General features: G+C 39.5%; 1 protein-coding gene across 2 annotated transcripts in view; it reads right to left on the bottom strand.

The window, feature by feature from the left end:
* LOC126092118 (GMP reductase 1-like) overlaps positions 1–14,878 on the bottom strand; it is an 89,249-nt gene that overhangs the window by 31,893 nt on the left and 42,478 nt on the right. For both annotated transcript variants that reach the window (XM_049907558.1, XM_049907559.1), the window contains exon 5: positions 566–768. In XM_049907558.1, the coding sequence (XP_049763515.1) occupies positions 566–768 (203 nt within the window). The remainder of the gene's footprint in view (positions 1–565; positions 769–14,878) is intronic.

The raw sequence follows: 14,878 nt of genomic DNA, 5'->3' as shown, positions 1-14,878 counted from the left end.
AATAAACATTCCAGGCTGTATAAGAGAGAGCTATAAATCTGGTTGAATTTTCTGTTGGACAGCTACACAATGACAACTCTTGATGTGACAATTGTGTTCCAATCTTCAATAGAGTAAAAGCAATAAGGAGTGATGACAATCATCACTTCCAGAGCTGTACTGAGGTGATCCTGTGCCCTGGGCAGACATGCCAAATGGGTATATGACCTGCACTCCTCCAGATTGTGAGAGTCCACAGCCTTATAATATGCACAGCTTCACTCAGTCCCCAATATTAAGACCAGCATCTTAGCTACTCTGTGAATCTGTAAGGGGTACTCAAAAGAAAGGAAATGATGGGGGATACTGACTACTGACTAACATGATGCTTAGTTATCGGTCTGCTGGTAGACTTCGGTTATATTCAGAGACCCCTCCCCCCCCCCCCCCCCCCCCCCACATACACACAGAGAGAGAGAGAGAGAGAGAGAGAGAGAGAGAGAGAGAGAGAGAGAGAGAGAGAGAGAGAGAGAGAGCACAGTTATAATTCAACGCAGCAACACAAAATCAGAGTACACATTATCACCTGTATTCAGCTACCCCTCCAGCATGTTTGTCCATTGCAGTGCTAGAAGACATTCCGTAGAAAAGCTTGTATTTCTTCCCATTTCGCTGAATTGTTTCACCACCACACTGATCATGGCCAGCAAACATTCCCCCCATCATTACAAAATCTGCTCCAGCACCAAATGCCTTCGCTACATCACCTGGACAAGTGCAGCCTCCATCCTGAAAGAAAAAGTTGTGCTTTAACAAACTTATGTACTGTGCCACAGTCAGTCAAAACTACATAAAATGTGGCTTACAAAAACAATCATCAAACAAATACATGGCTTCTCTACAATTTCACTTCCTTTTTCAAATAAAATTTCAAAGGTACTAATATTATGAGTAGAAAAATTATCGCATACACATCAACTAATTTTTTCTGCCTTCTCTTCTCAAGTCTTTTAGGTAACTTTCCATTTTTTCTTTCCCAATATCTCTTTTTCCATCCCTCCCCTCCTTTCTGTACTTTTAAATTTGCCTTTTTATATCATGCTCCCTAAACTTTTCTGCCTATCATTATCTTGTTTCATCTGCAAAATGTTATACTTTCCAAATTTCTTTTAAAATCCTCACAGCTGACTACTATCTGTGGGTCTACAACAGAAGCCAGGGATTTTAGTATACATTCTTTGAGACAAATATATTTATGATTGTTAAAACTGCAGCAACAGAAGCAAGTACACAGCAATACACACATGCATTTGATCACAGAACTACACATTATCTCTAACATTGAGAATTCAGTGTTATATGAGGCTCCCATATCCTGTTATCAGACCCTCTAAATGTTGAAGTCTGGATTCCAAAAGTTACAAGGAAAGTGGTATTGTTAGTTTTGCTGAGAATGAACTCTTCATGGTTGCATCTGAGAGGAGCTGTATCTATCATTAAGAAAGTGCTAAATGTCTGCCAATTGGCATTTACAGGGTATCCCAGGAGAAATGGTCAATATTCAGGATGAAAATTTACAATCATTTGAAGCAAAAAACTTCATACGGACATGTGCCCTGTTTCAAATGGTTTCTAAGATAGAACACACTTGATGTACATTGTTATTTATATGGTCTGTTATTCAATACACTGATAGGTTTACATATGTACAACAGTTAGTAAACATTACAATATGTGTTTTCCAAAGTATCAATTGAAAAACACATTTTTAACATATTCAGCTCTAAGCATTATCGTACTGTGGCATCTGCCTCTCCTTAGAGTTGACATGACTCAGTGGCGATGGTTGTCCCAGTAGGTATGATGTGGAAGGGTGTCTGTCACTCATGACAACGCCACCCAGTACGTAATAAGAAAACAAACTCCACGCCTGGTTTGGCAATATTTCAGATACCGTCTTTCGTGGTTAATGTCAATATTTTGATAGAGCAGAGTGTCAATGTGTAAGCCGCTCTTCCTTCTTCATTGATAAACGCGGCAATTGCACCACTCGATGACGCGATGTCTCCTTTGCCCTGAAATGATGACCACCAGTTTTCTTTTGTTGTGAGTCTATTATGCCTGGTTAGATAATGGATGTTGAATATTAATAATATAAAGACTTGAATCTTCAATCCATCACCCAAGTTGTGCTATGGAATTGTGAGGATGTAAAGTTGATAAATTGTTTTTTCCGTCGTCAAGACGCTGCTACGTCGCGTGTTCTATAACTACATGACGTAATTCTTATTAATGTCATGAGCGTCAAGAACTAGTCGAATATCGCCGTTCAGTTTAGTCACCGCTAACAATGGACTTGAGTCCAGAATGAGATTTTCACTCTGCAGCAGAGTGTGCACTAATATGAAACTTCCTGGCATATTAAAACTGTGTGCCGGACCGAGACTCAAACTCGGGACTTTTGCCTTTCACAGGCAAGTGCTCTACCAACTGTGCTACCCAACCACAACTCGTGCCCCATCGTCACAGCGCACACTCCGCTGCAGAGTGAAAATCTCATACTGGAAACATCCCCCAGGCTGTGGCTAAGCCATGTCTCCACAATATCCCTTCTTTCAGGAGCGCTAGTTCTGCAAGGTCCGCAGGAGAGCTTCTGCAAAGTTTAGAAAGTAGGAGACAAGGTACTGGCAGAAGTAAAGCTGTGACGACGGGGCGTGGGTTGTGCTTGGGTAGCTCGGCTGTTAGAGCACTTGCCCGCGAAAGGCAAAGGTCCTGAGTTCGAGTCTCGGTCTGGCACACAGTTTTAATCTGCCAGGAAGTTTCAATGGACTAGAGTATTCGGAAGTTGAAGTCTCAATTATTACCCAATCTGTCATCTTTTTTATTTCTTTCATGACAGCTTCTCTTTTCGACCAGGGTCCTGAATAAGTAGTTTTACAAAACAATACAATATTGAAAATCCTTAATTACGCCTGGTTTCTTATTAAATACAGGCAAATACTGATCCAATACTTCTCCCAATTCATCCTGTTGTTTTGTTGATACATAGTCCGATTCGCACACTTTTTCTATGATGCTTAATATATCTGTCTCAGCATCAGTTTGTCTAACACAATCAGTACCTTTCAAATGCAAAGCATTCACAGGTAGACAATTAACTGTTATATTTTACTTTCCCAAAATAATCTTTTTCTTTAATGAAGTTACCCTTAATGGTTTGCCTTTACCTATTAAAGTACATACACCCTCCTTAATATCAATTACTGCACCGTAGTCGCATAAAAAATCCATTCCCCAAATACACGGCATTGACATTCAAGACACTACCAAGAAAGTGCATTCAATGGCTACTCCTTGTAGTTCTACCATCACCCGTACCTGTTTAATGATTCGTTGCGCTTTCGCGCTAAATGCCCCTGACAACGTGCGGCCTGTTACTGTTGAGGTGAGTATTTTTTGTTGCCGACTAACCATATTCAAGCAAACTCATCGTCATCACACTAACCGTTGCCCCTGTATTTATAAGTACATTAATCAGTATGTCATTAATTTTTACTTTGACAATTGCTTGAAACGTATACCCATTCTCATTCATTTCCTGTTTTGGATCCAACATGTGATCTTCGCAAATATCAGTTTCCTTACTACATTCCAGGACATTTATTAACTCGTGACGTTTGCCTCCCTCCTCAATACCAGCCACCCGAGAAAGGCCTAAAATGACTGGCATTAGTTTGACCGTCCATCTTTTAGGCCCCTTGGCTGTTCATGCACCTCAGCTACATGAATTTTGTTTCCTGTTTGTGGATATGGATTGTCCACAACTACACCTCTGCCGTCTGATAACAGTATGGGTCTACTGGACCCAGAAGATGCACCTGTATTATTAGAGTTTCCCCAACGTACATTGTGCATCGGACAATTTCCCCAATTTGATTTATTCTGTGACTCCATAGGAATGCAATTATTCCTACTGCCATCTTCACAACATTGACTATTCAACAATTGCCACCCCCCCCCCCCCCATACTTTCTTTTCCGGTTGGTAGTTACGACGTTAACTCACTGAAAACCTCCCGCTCCAGGCACTTGGGTATTATTTCCTACAAAACAAAATTCCCTTTTGAATATTGGTAATTAATTCATGCTCCAATTATGATTTTTTTTTTGTCCACGATCTAAATGATCATTACTGCTCTTAGAATTACAGTAATTTCGGTAAAATTCTGGAAGATGACTTAATTTGATTGCCACTGATCCAGTTGTTATTACTTGCGTTATTCCTAGAGTAATAATAGTTATTGTTATTACTATGCCACTGTTTAGCATCCTCCATCAGCATGTCGATAGAATCGATTACTGATAGGAATTGTTGTATGTCAGAGTCAGGAACATGAATTAGTTTTTCGCGAATATTTAAAGGAAACCTGCCCTTCAATATTCAAATCACTTCTCTACTCGAAATCAGTTTGGTCCAATAACGCATCTTATTCAAATAGCATTGAAATACTGCCTAAGTATTTCCTTTTTCGAGTTGTAAAATTCTGGTTGATATACTTCCTTCCGTAGTTTCTCTTGTTTACTTAAGGACCAATATTTAGTTAAAAATAATCTTTCAAACTCAGAAGATGTGTTGCAGGTCTCGCTGACTTGAGCGGCCCATAATGTTACTTCTCCTACAATTTTCGATACTATAAACTGTAATTTATAGTACTCCGTCTAACTATGGGGAAATACTCTTTTAAAGGAATTTTAAATACTCTGGGGTTGCTATTATTCTTTTCATTCGAAAATGTCGGGAACTGTCAGCTTTTGAAAATACTATGTTCTACTTTTAATGACGAAATGCATCCTCTCTGAATGTAAGGATCACCCTACTCGTCTGATTGGCTGTTCGTTTCCCAAGGTTCCCCTACTTACGTGCTATGTTGCACTCACCGGCGTTTTCTCTCACAGTTGATTTCATGTTGTTACGTATTTGTTCATTTTTCTCCTTGGAATTGCTTTCTGACGGTTGCTCGGAAGACCGAGTAATACTAACTGCTTATTGACAGGACCCTTAGCACATTCGTCGACAATTTTGTCTTTACTTTGCCGAAATTCTTTTACAAAGGTCTCTATCAAAGAACCTGTCCCCGTACTTGCTTTTGAGCACTCTAAATAGCTGAACGCACCTTTCTGTCAACTTTTACTGTTTTGTTTTCTATCCATTCAGACAGACCTCCTCCTAGTTTCCTAGTTTAATCTAGCATATATGTATCCACTTAACGAATTTTTCTCTAAATCTTTCAAACAATCAGTTAATCCCTCTGTTCTTTCTGTGATACAGCTGTTATTCTCAGCTAAGGCATCAACCTTTCCAGACACAGCCTCAAACTGTTCTGAAAAAGTATTGACACTTTCACTGATTTTATCTGCACGGTCAATGATTCTAACCTCCTCCTCCCCCCCCCCCTTCCCCCTGGTTGGGTAGCCTTGACTCTAGAATTTCAAACTTATTATCAACTTTTGCCTGTTGTTCAACAAATTTGGCCTCCCAAATGGCAATTATATTAACCTGTTGTTCCACACATTTAGTTTCTAATGCCTGTTGCTGATCACTAAACTTAGCATCAATAGATGCTTGCTGCTCTGTTAAACTAGCATTGATTTCAGATACTTATTCTCTAACAAGGCCTGCTGTTCCACTAACTTATTATCCATGTCAGAGAATTTAACCTTTAAATCATCCACCATAGTCAATTTTGCTACTATAGCAGTAAAGACATCTATATTTCCTGACCCTGTTGATGTAATATTTGTCATGTATTCATTGACTGTTTGTTCCTTAGGCTCGGAATTATTACCATCACATTCCATTTTCTTACTTTCTAGCTCAGAGCCAGATACATTAGGGATGTTAATTTTGTCTAACTCTGCAAAAGATTCTATTGTCACATTGACAATTGTTCTATTGATCTCCTCATGGTCTGATACTTCACTCAATTCATCACAGGATTCTGGAATAGTTTTTTCGAAATTGCTACGTAACTTTCTACCTCTTCTTGACATGATGTAAATTTTGTTAACTACTTTTTACTAGTACAATACTAAACTTACTATCTACTTGACACCAGCACGATGAAATTCTCACAAATACCAATTTGGTGCAGTAACGAAATCTACCATACCTGAATAATCACTTATTTTGAGTAGTGACTACTGTTTGTATTGTGCTTGCGTGTTGTTGCAGTCTCACTCACGTCACTGCCACCAGCCGATGTTGCTGTCTCGACCGACGTTCTGCTCTGTTCCTGTTCTCCAATGCATTGCATCTCTCTGTCTGCAGACGTCTCTTAATCATGAAGCGTCTACCCTCACATTGGAGTCGTGGTGGCGTCAAGCTCCGCACATTGTGTCGTTTGGCATCGTCAGGCCCCACATTGTATGCACCAAATAATGTGGCATCTGCGTCTCCTTAGAGTTGACATGAGTCAGTGGCGATGGTTGTCACAGTCGGTATGACATGGAACGGTGTCCATCGCTCACAACAATGCCATCATTTCAGATACTGTCTTTCGTGATTAATGTCAATATTTCAATAGACCAGCGTGTCAGAATGTGTAAGCTGCTCTTGCTTCTTCACTGATAAATGCGGCAATTGCACCGCTCAATGACGTGATGACTCCTTTGACCTGAAATGGTGACCACCAGTTTTCTTTTGTTGTAAGTCCGCAACAGACTATTCAGCTTGCGCGAACTGGCTAACTATAGTTCTTCTTTTTATTATGCCCAGTTAGATAATGGATGTTAATACTAATAATATAAAATCTTGAATCTTCAATCCATCACCCAAGTTGTGCTGTGGAATTGTGAGAATGTTAAGTTGATAAATTGTTATTCCGTCGTCAAGATGCCGCTACGTCGCATGTTCAATAACTACACGATGATAACATATACTTAAGCAATGTTCAGAATGCGTTGTAATCTTGGGACAAATTGATGACTGTTCACTGTTAAGTAACTATGAATCAGAATGAGATTTTCACTCTGCAGCGGAGTGTGCGCTGATATGAAACTTCCTGGCAGATTAAAACTGTGTGCCCGACCGAGACTCGAACTCGGGACCTTTGCCTTTCGCGGGCAGGTGCTCTACCATCTGAGCTACCGAAGCACGACTCACGCCCGGTCTCACAGCTTTACTTCTGCCAGTATCTCGTCTCCTACCTTCCAAACTTTACAGAAGCTCTCCTGCGAACCTTGCAGAACTAGCACTCCTATGAATCACTTTTCACTTCACTTCATAATATTCTAATAGTCAATTGTCACTAATACACATGATAATGTCTATTCAATTATGTAGGCGACATGAAGAATTAAAGTTTGAATCCAATTTTATTGTTCCTTGTAATTAATTGTCCCTACGCTGAGTGCACACACCGATTTCTCAATCAGGGAATTGCTTCCGTTTGCATCAGTAATCCTGTCGTTGACGACAACTTCTGACAACTCAGCGCAATTTTACATTCTTCGTGTTTGCATTTGTCTGTTACCTACTCGAGACTAATTATTGTTTTTCTGTCGGTCTGTCGGCGATCTTTCTTTTTCAATGTCCTTGAATGTTTGTGTTTATTCAGTATCACGAAGGCTAAGTCCCATCACAAATCTCACACGATTCAATTTCGTCACGAATCTCTGTATCCCGTTATCTTGATAACTGTTTAAAGATGACTTTGCTTTAGTATGATTTCTGAATAATACTTCAGTCTATATCGCAAAACTTTCAAACTTCTTATTAGCTTAAAACAATCTAGTAGTGCTTAAGTGCATGCTACTATCGCAATAGTACTAGAGAGGGACTAGACAGCAACTGAAGCTAACATTTCCATTTTCGAGTTACATTGTAGTCACATCGAACTTCCTTTTCAATGCGGCTACAACTCTCTTCTATGGTAAATGTTAACTTTGACCAATTTACCATCTGGGCTTTAACCTTCGTTATTAATTATTTTGCAATTATTTCTTTGATGTTTTTAATGCGTTTCCTATCATATTCTTTCATTCAGTCTCTATTTCATGATAAATATTATTATTCACATGACATTCCTGTTGATCAAATTATCACAAGTATAAATTTTGTCATCAGTAGCTGCCATCAGTGTCAGTACGACTACATTTCCTACTTCTTTTACAACAAAGAGTTGTTGTTTAGGGTTTCTGTAATTGGGACGATACAGTACACAACACATTGCAGCAGTTGTACAATTCTCAATAAATGTTCGAATATCCCACTGTCAACTTCAATATATTTGTGTATTCTTGCTTGTTGCTTGTCTGAGTGCCTCTACACATTCCTTAATGAGGGCAGCAGAGTCCACGGTGTGACCAAGTAGTTAATTTTGTGTATTCACCATCTGTTTGCACATCCCAGACTTCACCCAGTCCCATAAACAAAAAATCTAATGGCGTAAGATCTGGAAATCTTTGTGGCCAGTTAACTGTATTAAAATAACCAATCTAGCAATCGGGGTAAGTAAAATTGAGAAGTTCCCTCGCTCATCTAGCAAGAAGTGTACAGGCTGGAAGTACATCACAGTTTTCATGGCAAAAAGATTCCTGAGCAAAGATATTAAAAGCAACAATCAAATGAAACTTAGCAAAGGTTGGGTGGTAAAAAATACAGGGCATGCTGCTAGTCCAAAAACAACTGTACGTTAAACCATTTCTTTCTCACAAACTATTCAGAAAAGGGCGTATGCGCATAGCATGTTTCTTGCTTTCAATGAGTACTCTTGTCATATCCCTGAATACTGACCATTTCTCCTGCGACACACTGTACATTACAGTTCCAATTGCCAGGTTAACAACAGTTTCCAGGGCCAACAAAAATTAGATTTTCAACATTTCATGTAATTATAGACCAAATTTAAAAATTTAAGATACTTTTAGTATCTAGTCATTAAGAGTTATAATCTTATATTGAAGATTTAATGCAAGAAGATAAGTATTAAAATTCGAAACTATTTATATGTCTTGAAATAGTGTAACTCACAGTATGCAAATTACTCAGAGTGCATTCATTTAGTATTTGAGAATGATAGCACTTAGCAACTCTCAACAAACTTTACACATTATTTCAAACTTTTTTGAAAATTTTTCTCACTGACCCCCCCCCCCCCCCCCAACACACAGAATCCTGAAAGGAAAAAGATTATTGTTTACTATAGTTTCCCTATTCACATAGTAAAACTTCAGCATAAAGTAAGACATTTTAATTTACAATTTCTTTGCAACTATTCACAACACATTTTCCACACAGTATCAATAGACACCACTGAATGTAGCTGCAAAATTTTATCATTGCATGGCACATAGTTTAGGAGATATTATGCTATAAACATTGAGATGCCTGAACTGTTTTTTTCTTAAAATGAGTTCGATTCTTTAAAGAATCAGGGTGTGGGGGCAGTTACTGGTCCTTAAGACTATGACTTCAATCAGTTGAGTATGTGTGTGCAAGGGATAATGTAATATAGTATTTATGACTATCACAAAGGTCATTCTGTACTTTCAATTTAATAAAAGTGTAAAAACTGGCATCCAGTGAAAGAAAAGAGGAGGGGGGGGGGGGAGGGAGGAGGATGTAGCTGGGAGATCAAATTATGTTCTCACAGTATGTCCCCTCCCCATCACGCAGAGTGGAATCAAACATTTTACCAAACAAACTATACAATATCTGGTACCCCCTGCCTCAAATTATAGTTGCCTTCCCTTTGGGTCTTGATAACATCACTGAAAATTTTGTTCACCTTGGTGTTCCATGCAGTTTTTTGTGCATTAAACTGGTCCAGTCCCGGGAGGGAGATAGAAGCTGCAAAGTGTAGATCTAGATTTGTATTTATAAATTCCTCCAGTGCTTCCATTGCAACATTTAAAGGCTCTTTCACAGTCAATGGCTTTCTTTAATAGATTTGATAAATACATAAAATGGCTAAATATGTTTAAACAAAATGGGGTTCCTGATGAACTACCCAAGTTCAGCAATGTGATGACAATCACTACAATACCATTGGATTATGTTTGCATGTGTGCCTAATGACATTGTGAAAGAGAAGGAACCATCTGCATGATTTGGTTTGGTCAGTACCACATGTTGGTTATCATCGAGTCGCTCATATGCAATAATTGTGAAGGGGGTCTCCAAGATAATCAGGGCTGCCAGTTCAGTCTCCATCTTTGGTTATTTATTTTTTCTTCCTTCTTCACCTCTTCCTTTTTCTTCTCCTTACATGATTTAGATTCTGTAGAAGGAGTATTCGAATACGAGCCTGGTAGTGATGAGGAGTGGGCTGCAGTGCAGCTCAGTGTCCATGTCTCTTGGAGCCGCTGGCTGTTCTTAAGGCATGGGCTTGTGTTGCTTTCAGTTGTAGGACAGTGACAGGGAGGGGGGGAGGAGAGATAGAGGGGGGGAGAGAGAGATAGAGGGGGGGAGATGGAGAGGGAGGGATGGAGGAGGAGGGGGGAGGGGGGAGGGGGAGGGGGAGAGAGAGAGAGAGAGAGAGAGAGAGAGAGAGAGAGAGAGAGAGAGAGACTCCTACTGCACGGGGTGTTGATCAGGTAGAGATCTTTATAAGTGACTAGGTATCTGAGCCTCCTCCCCCCCCCCCCCCCTCGCAATGCAGATATAGAGGAAGGGTAAGGATGGGGAAAGGATTCCCCTCCCTCACATTGATGGATGATCGACAGTTCTACAGTGGGAACTGGGGCCCAATGACAAAGACAGGGAGAATATTCAACCTTGTTGCAGATGATGGAAGTTTTTTTTAGTTGTTCACTGTCAGGGTAGACACAACCATATTTGTCCCTGGCTTCCTGATGTGTTAAACAGTCAAATGTCTTGAACTCTTTGATATTCAATTCCATTTTTCCTTGTCACAGGTTGTGTGATCAACTGAACGAGGGGGAGGAGAGGGGGAGGGGTGTGAAGGAGAGTGAGCTATCATTTCTGCAAATTAGTGCAGTGAGGTAGTTGTACACGGGGGGGGGGCACATACTTTTGCAGTGGTCATCTGCAATCGCTACAGGTTCTTACAACTAGATGATATGTTAATAAAGGAAACAAATTTCTGGTATGAATCTGTATCATCATGAATATTTATCATTATGAATATTTTATGAATAAAATGTCTTTAATTATTACAATGTTTCAGTGTCTGCCATCATCAGATATTTGCAATTAAGATGAAAGTGTTGTAAAGCAAGTTAAAAAAGATCTTGAAAAGTTCACTCACAAGAAAATTTTGAACTTGTAAAACAAATTTCAGCATTGATACTAAGATTTAAATCTGATTGGGGTGTCAACTAAAACCTGGTTTAAAAATTATTCGAAGATATACATTCTAACCAACTGGTGGCACTAGTGTGGGAGACACTGCTTTCAAATTATGGTACTACTTCTAATCTATTTTTCTCTTCCACTTACCCCTATAAAAATACAGACAGTACTTTAATTTTAAAATATACACCATCAAATTATATTATATGATTAAAATGAGTGTAATACATAGAAAAATAGTTTATGATTAGTCAAACTGGTGGCAATGAGGAGACCAGTGGAATGGAACAAGCAGTTCTAGTGGTGACTGACAGTGGAGACCATGAGGTCAAATAATAACCATGGCCAGAACCTAATGAAGTCATCTAAGTGTCTACCACAATCCAGGGAAAAGTTCAAATGATGAAATGCTAATCAGGCAAGATCAAAATACTCTGTCATCCAATAGTGTGCACATAAGACTTAAGTGACTAGCAGGACCTGGCTGCAGTACATTGGTAAACAATCATCGGAGAGTGGCGCCACCTCATGTGCTTGCTGCAGCGGCTGTGCACCACATTGCCTGGAGCCTGATTATCTCTGACAAGTTCTCTCTATCAATGTTATGAAAAGGATAGTTGTTACCCACCATATAGTGGAAATGCTGAGTTGCAGATAGACACAACAAAAAGACTCACAAAATGAGCTTTCGGCCAACAAGGTGACAGATATGCATGCACACGCGCGCACACACACTCTCACGCAGATGCCACTCACATAAACGTGACTACAGCCTGGCACCTAAAGCCATCTTTTTATTGACAAAGGCCTTGCTGGCCAAAAGCTCATTTGTGACAGTCTATTTGTTGTGCCTATCGGCAACTCAGCATCTCCACTATATAGTGAGTAGCAACTATTCTTTTCATAACATTGTTGCAGTCCATTCTGGATTTTCCATTGTTTGTGTTCTCTCTATTGATACTTGGGCTAGGTAGGGAATCCAAAATATTTGAATTTGATAATCAAACCGTTGTATTTTTAGTGTATATTTTACAAATCTACATGTTTCAGTATATTGTTGGGTGAAGTTTTACTTAATAAGGCACAGTTTTTTACTTATTATACATGTGTAACTGTAACAGCAAATAGGCTCTAAGACAAGAAAACAACACACCATGGGGGACTTATCTTAATGGGACAGAAATGTGTACATGTGATGTACATGTACAGACAAGAGGATGATTACAGTTTGTAAAAAATTGGCTGATTTTTTCAAGAGAAGGTGCTTCATAAATTGAGCTAGTCAGTAACACATGGTCCATCTCTGGCCCTCATGCAAGCAGTTATTCAGCTTGGCGTTGATTGATAGAGTGTACATTAGATGATGAAAATCCTGGGATGGTTGGAGGGCCCTAACCATAATGCTCCACATGTTCTCAATTGGGGAAAGATCTGGCAACCTTTCTGGCTAAGGTAGGGGTTTGCAAGCATTAAGACAAGCAGTAGATACTCTCACTGTGTGCGAGTGGGCATTATCTTGCTGAAATTTAAACACATGATGGCTTGCCATGAAGGGCAACAAAATGGCGCATAGAGTATCGTCAACATACCACTGTGCTTTAAGGTAGCCATGGGTGATAACAAAAAGGGTCCTGCTATGAAAAGAAATGGCACCCCTGACCATCACTTCTACTCATCAGGCTGCATGACGAATGACTGACGAGTTGGTATTCCACTACAATCCAGGGCATCTCCAGACACATCTTCACTGGTCACTGGGGCTCAAATTGAAATGGGGCTCATCACTGATGAGTCTACTTCAAATAGAGCCATAATGACCTTGAAGACACGTCTGGAGATGCCCTGGACAGTGATGGGATACCAACTTGAGTCGCCCACCATACAGCTCAATACCAAGGAGTGGTCTGGGATGCCATTTTTTTCATAGCAGGAGCCCTGTAGTTGTCATCCATGGCACCCTTACAGCGTAGCAATACATCGACGATATTCTACAGCTGTTTTTCTGTCCTTCATGGCAAGCCATCCTCATCTAACATTTTAACTATTAAGTTTCCACCTGTGTACAGCAAGAGTTTCTACTGCTTGTCTTAGTGTCTGGAAAACTCTAAATTGGCCAGCAAGGCCACCTGATCTCTTCCCAATTGAGAATGTTTGGAGCATTATGGGCAGGATCCTCCAACCAGCTTGGGATTTTGACAATCTAACACACCAACTATGCAGAATTTGGCATGGGTCTCTCAGGAGGACACCCAACAACTTGATCAATCAGTGACTGCTTGCGTAAGGCCCATAGGTGGACCAATGTCTTACTGACTTGCTCAATGGTGAAGCTATCTCTCTCTTGAATAAATCATCCACTTTTTCCGAAAATGTAAACATTTGTCTATACATGTACATCACATCTGCTGGTTTCTGTCCCATTCAGATAATTCTTTCTTTTGGAGTGTAGTACTTTTAAAACTGCAATTTTTTGTTAATGTTATATGTATTTAATACTAGTTTTGTGTGGGTGCTGTATTGATAGTTCAATGAATATTTGTGTCAAGTTTAGGTGATCTCTATATGGGATAAATATCCCCATTTGAAACAATGTCTTTAGTATCCATTTACACTTACTTTAATCGTGGTTCATATTTTGACTGTACATATTTGTGATTCAAAGTATGTTTGTCTTTTTATAATTATAAACAGAAGGAAAAAATAAAGTAACAACAACAACAAAAAAAAGATTAAATTTAAAGGCAACATCCTCCACACCAGCGCCACATGTCAGCAAAAACTCATACAACTGTATAGTTTTTAAACCAGTATTTAGTTGATACCCTGATTAGGTATTGAGGTATCAATTCTAGTATTGATACTGAACCTCATTTCAAAAGTTTGAGGTTTTTCGGTGAGCGAACGTGTGAAAACATTTTTTAACTTTTTAAATTTTTGGACCTTGATGATGTATAACAAATTCCTTTTACTCTTTATGTTTCTTTCATCTTAATGGCAGATATCTGATAATGCCAGATGCTGAATGATCATAATAAATAAAGACATTTTATTTAGCGATCTAAAACATTTTATTCATAAAACATAGATGACATGGGGTCAAACTTCATTCACTTATAGCACCTCATGTAAGGTGGGTGGTTGGTTGGTTGGGGATGGTTGGTTGGGGTTGGTTGATTTGGGGGTAGGAGACCAGACAGCGAGGTCATCAGTCTCATTGAACTACGGAAGGATGGGGAAGGAAGTCGGCCATGCCCTTGTGCCCTTTCAAAGGAACCATCCCAGCATTTGCATGAAGCGATTTAGGGAAATCACGGAAAACCTAAAGCAGGATGGCCGAACACAGGATTAAACTGTCATCATCCCAAATGAGAGTCCAGTGTGCTAACCACTGCGCCACCATGCTCGGTTGTACATAGGATTTTACATGACACCAGAAAACCATAATCTTAACTTTCCCGATAATAAGTCAATTGCAAAATTCCAGATAAAAACTTCCCTATATACCTTGTCATCTTGAGGCCTGAACACGATGAGAAAAATTGACACCATGTCTTTCCAAAGTTGCATGTAGTTCCTTATCTGTTTG

Source organism: Schistocerca cancellata, chromosome 7 (assembly GCF_023864275.1).
Source record: "Schistocerca cancellata isolate TAMUIC-IGC-003103 chromosome 7, iqSchCanc2.1, whole genome shotgun sequence".
NCBI lineage: Eukaryota > Metazoa > Arthropoda > Insecta > Orthoptera > Acrididae > Schistocerca > Schistocerca cancellata.
This window is presented reverse-complemented; position numbering and strand designations above follow the sequence as displayed.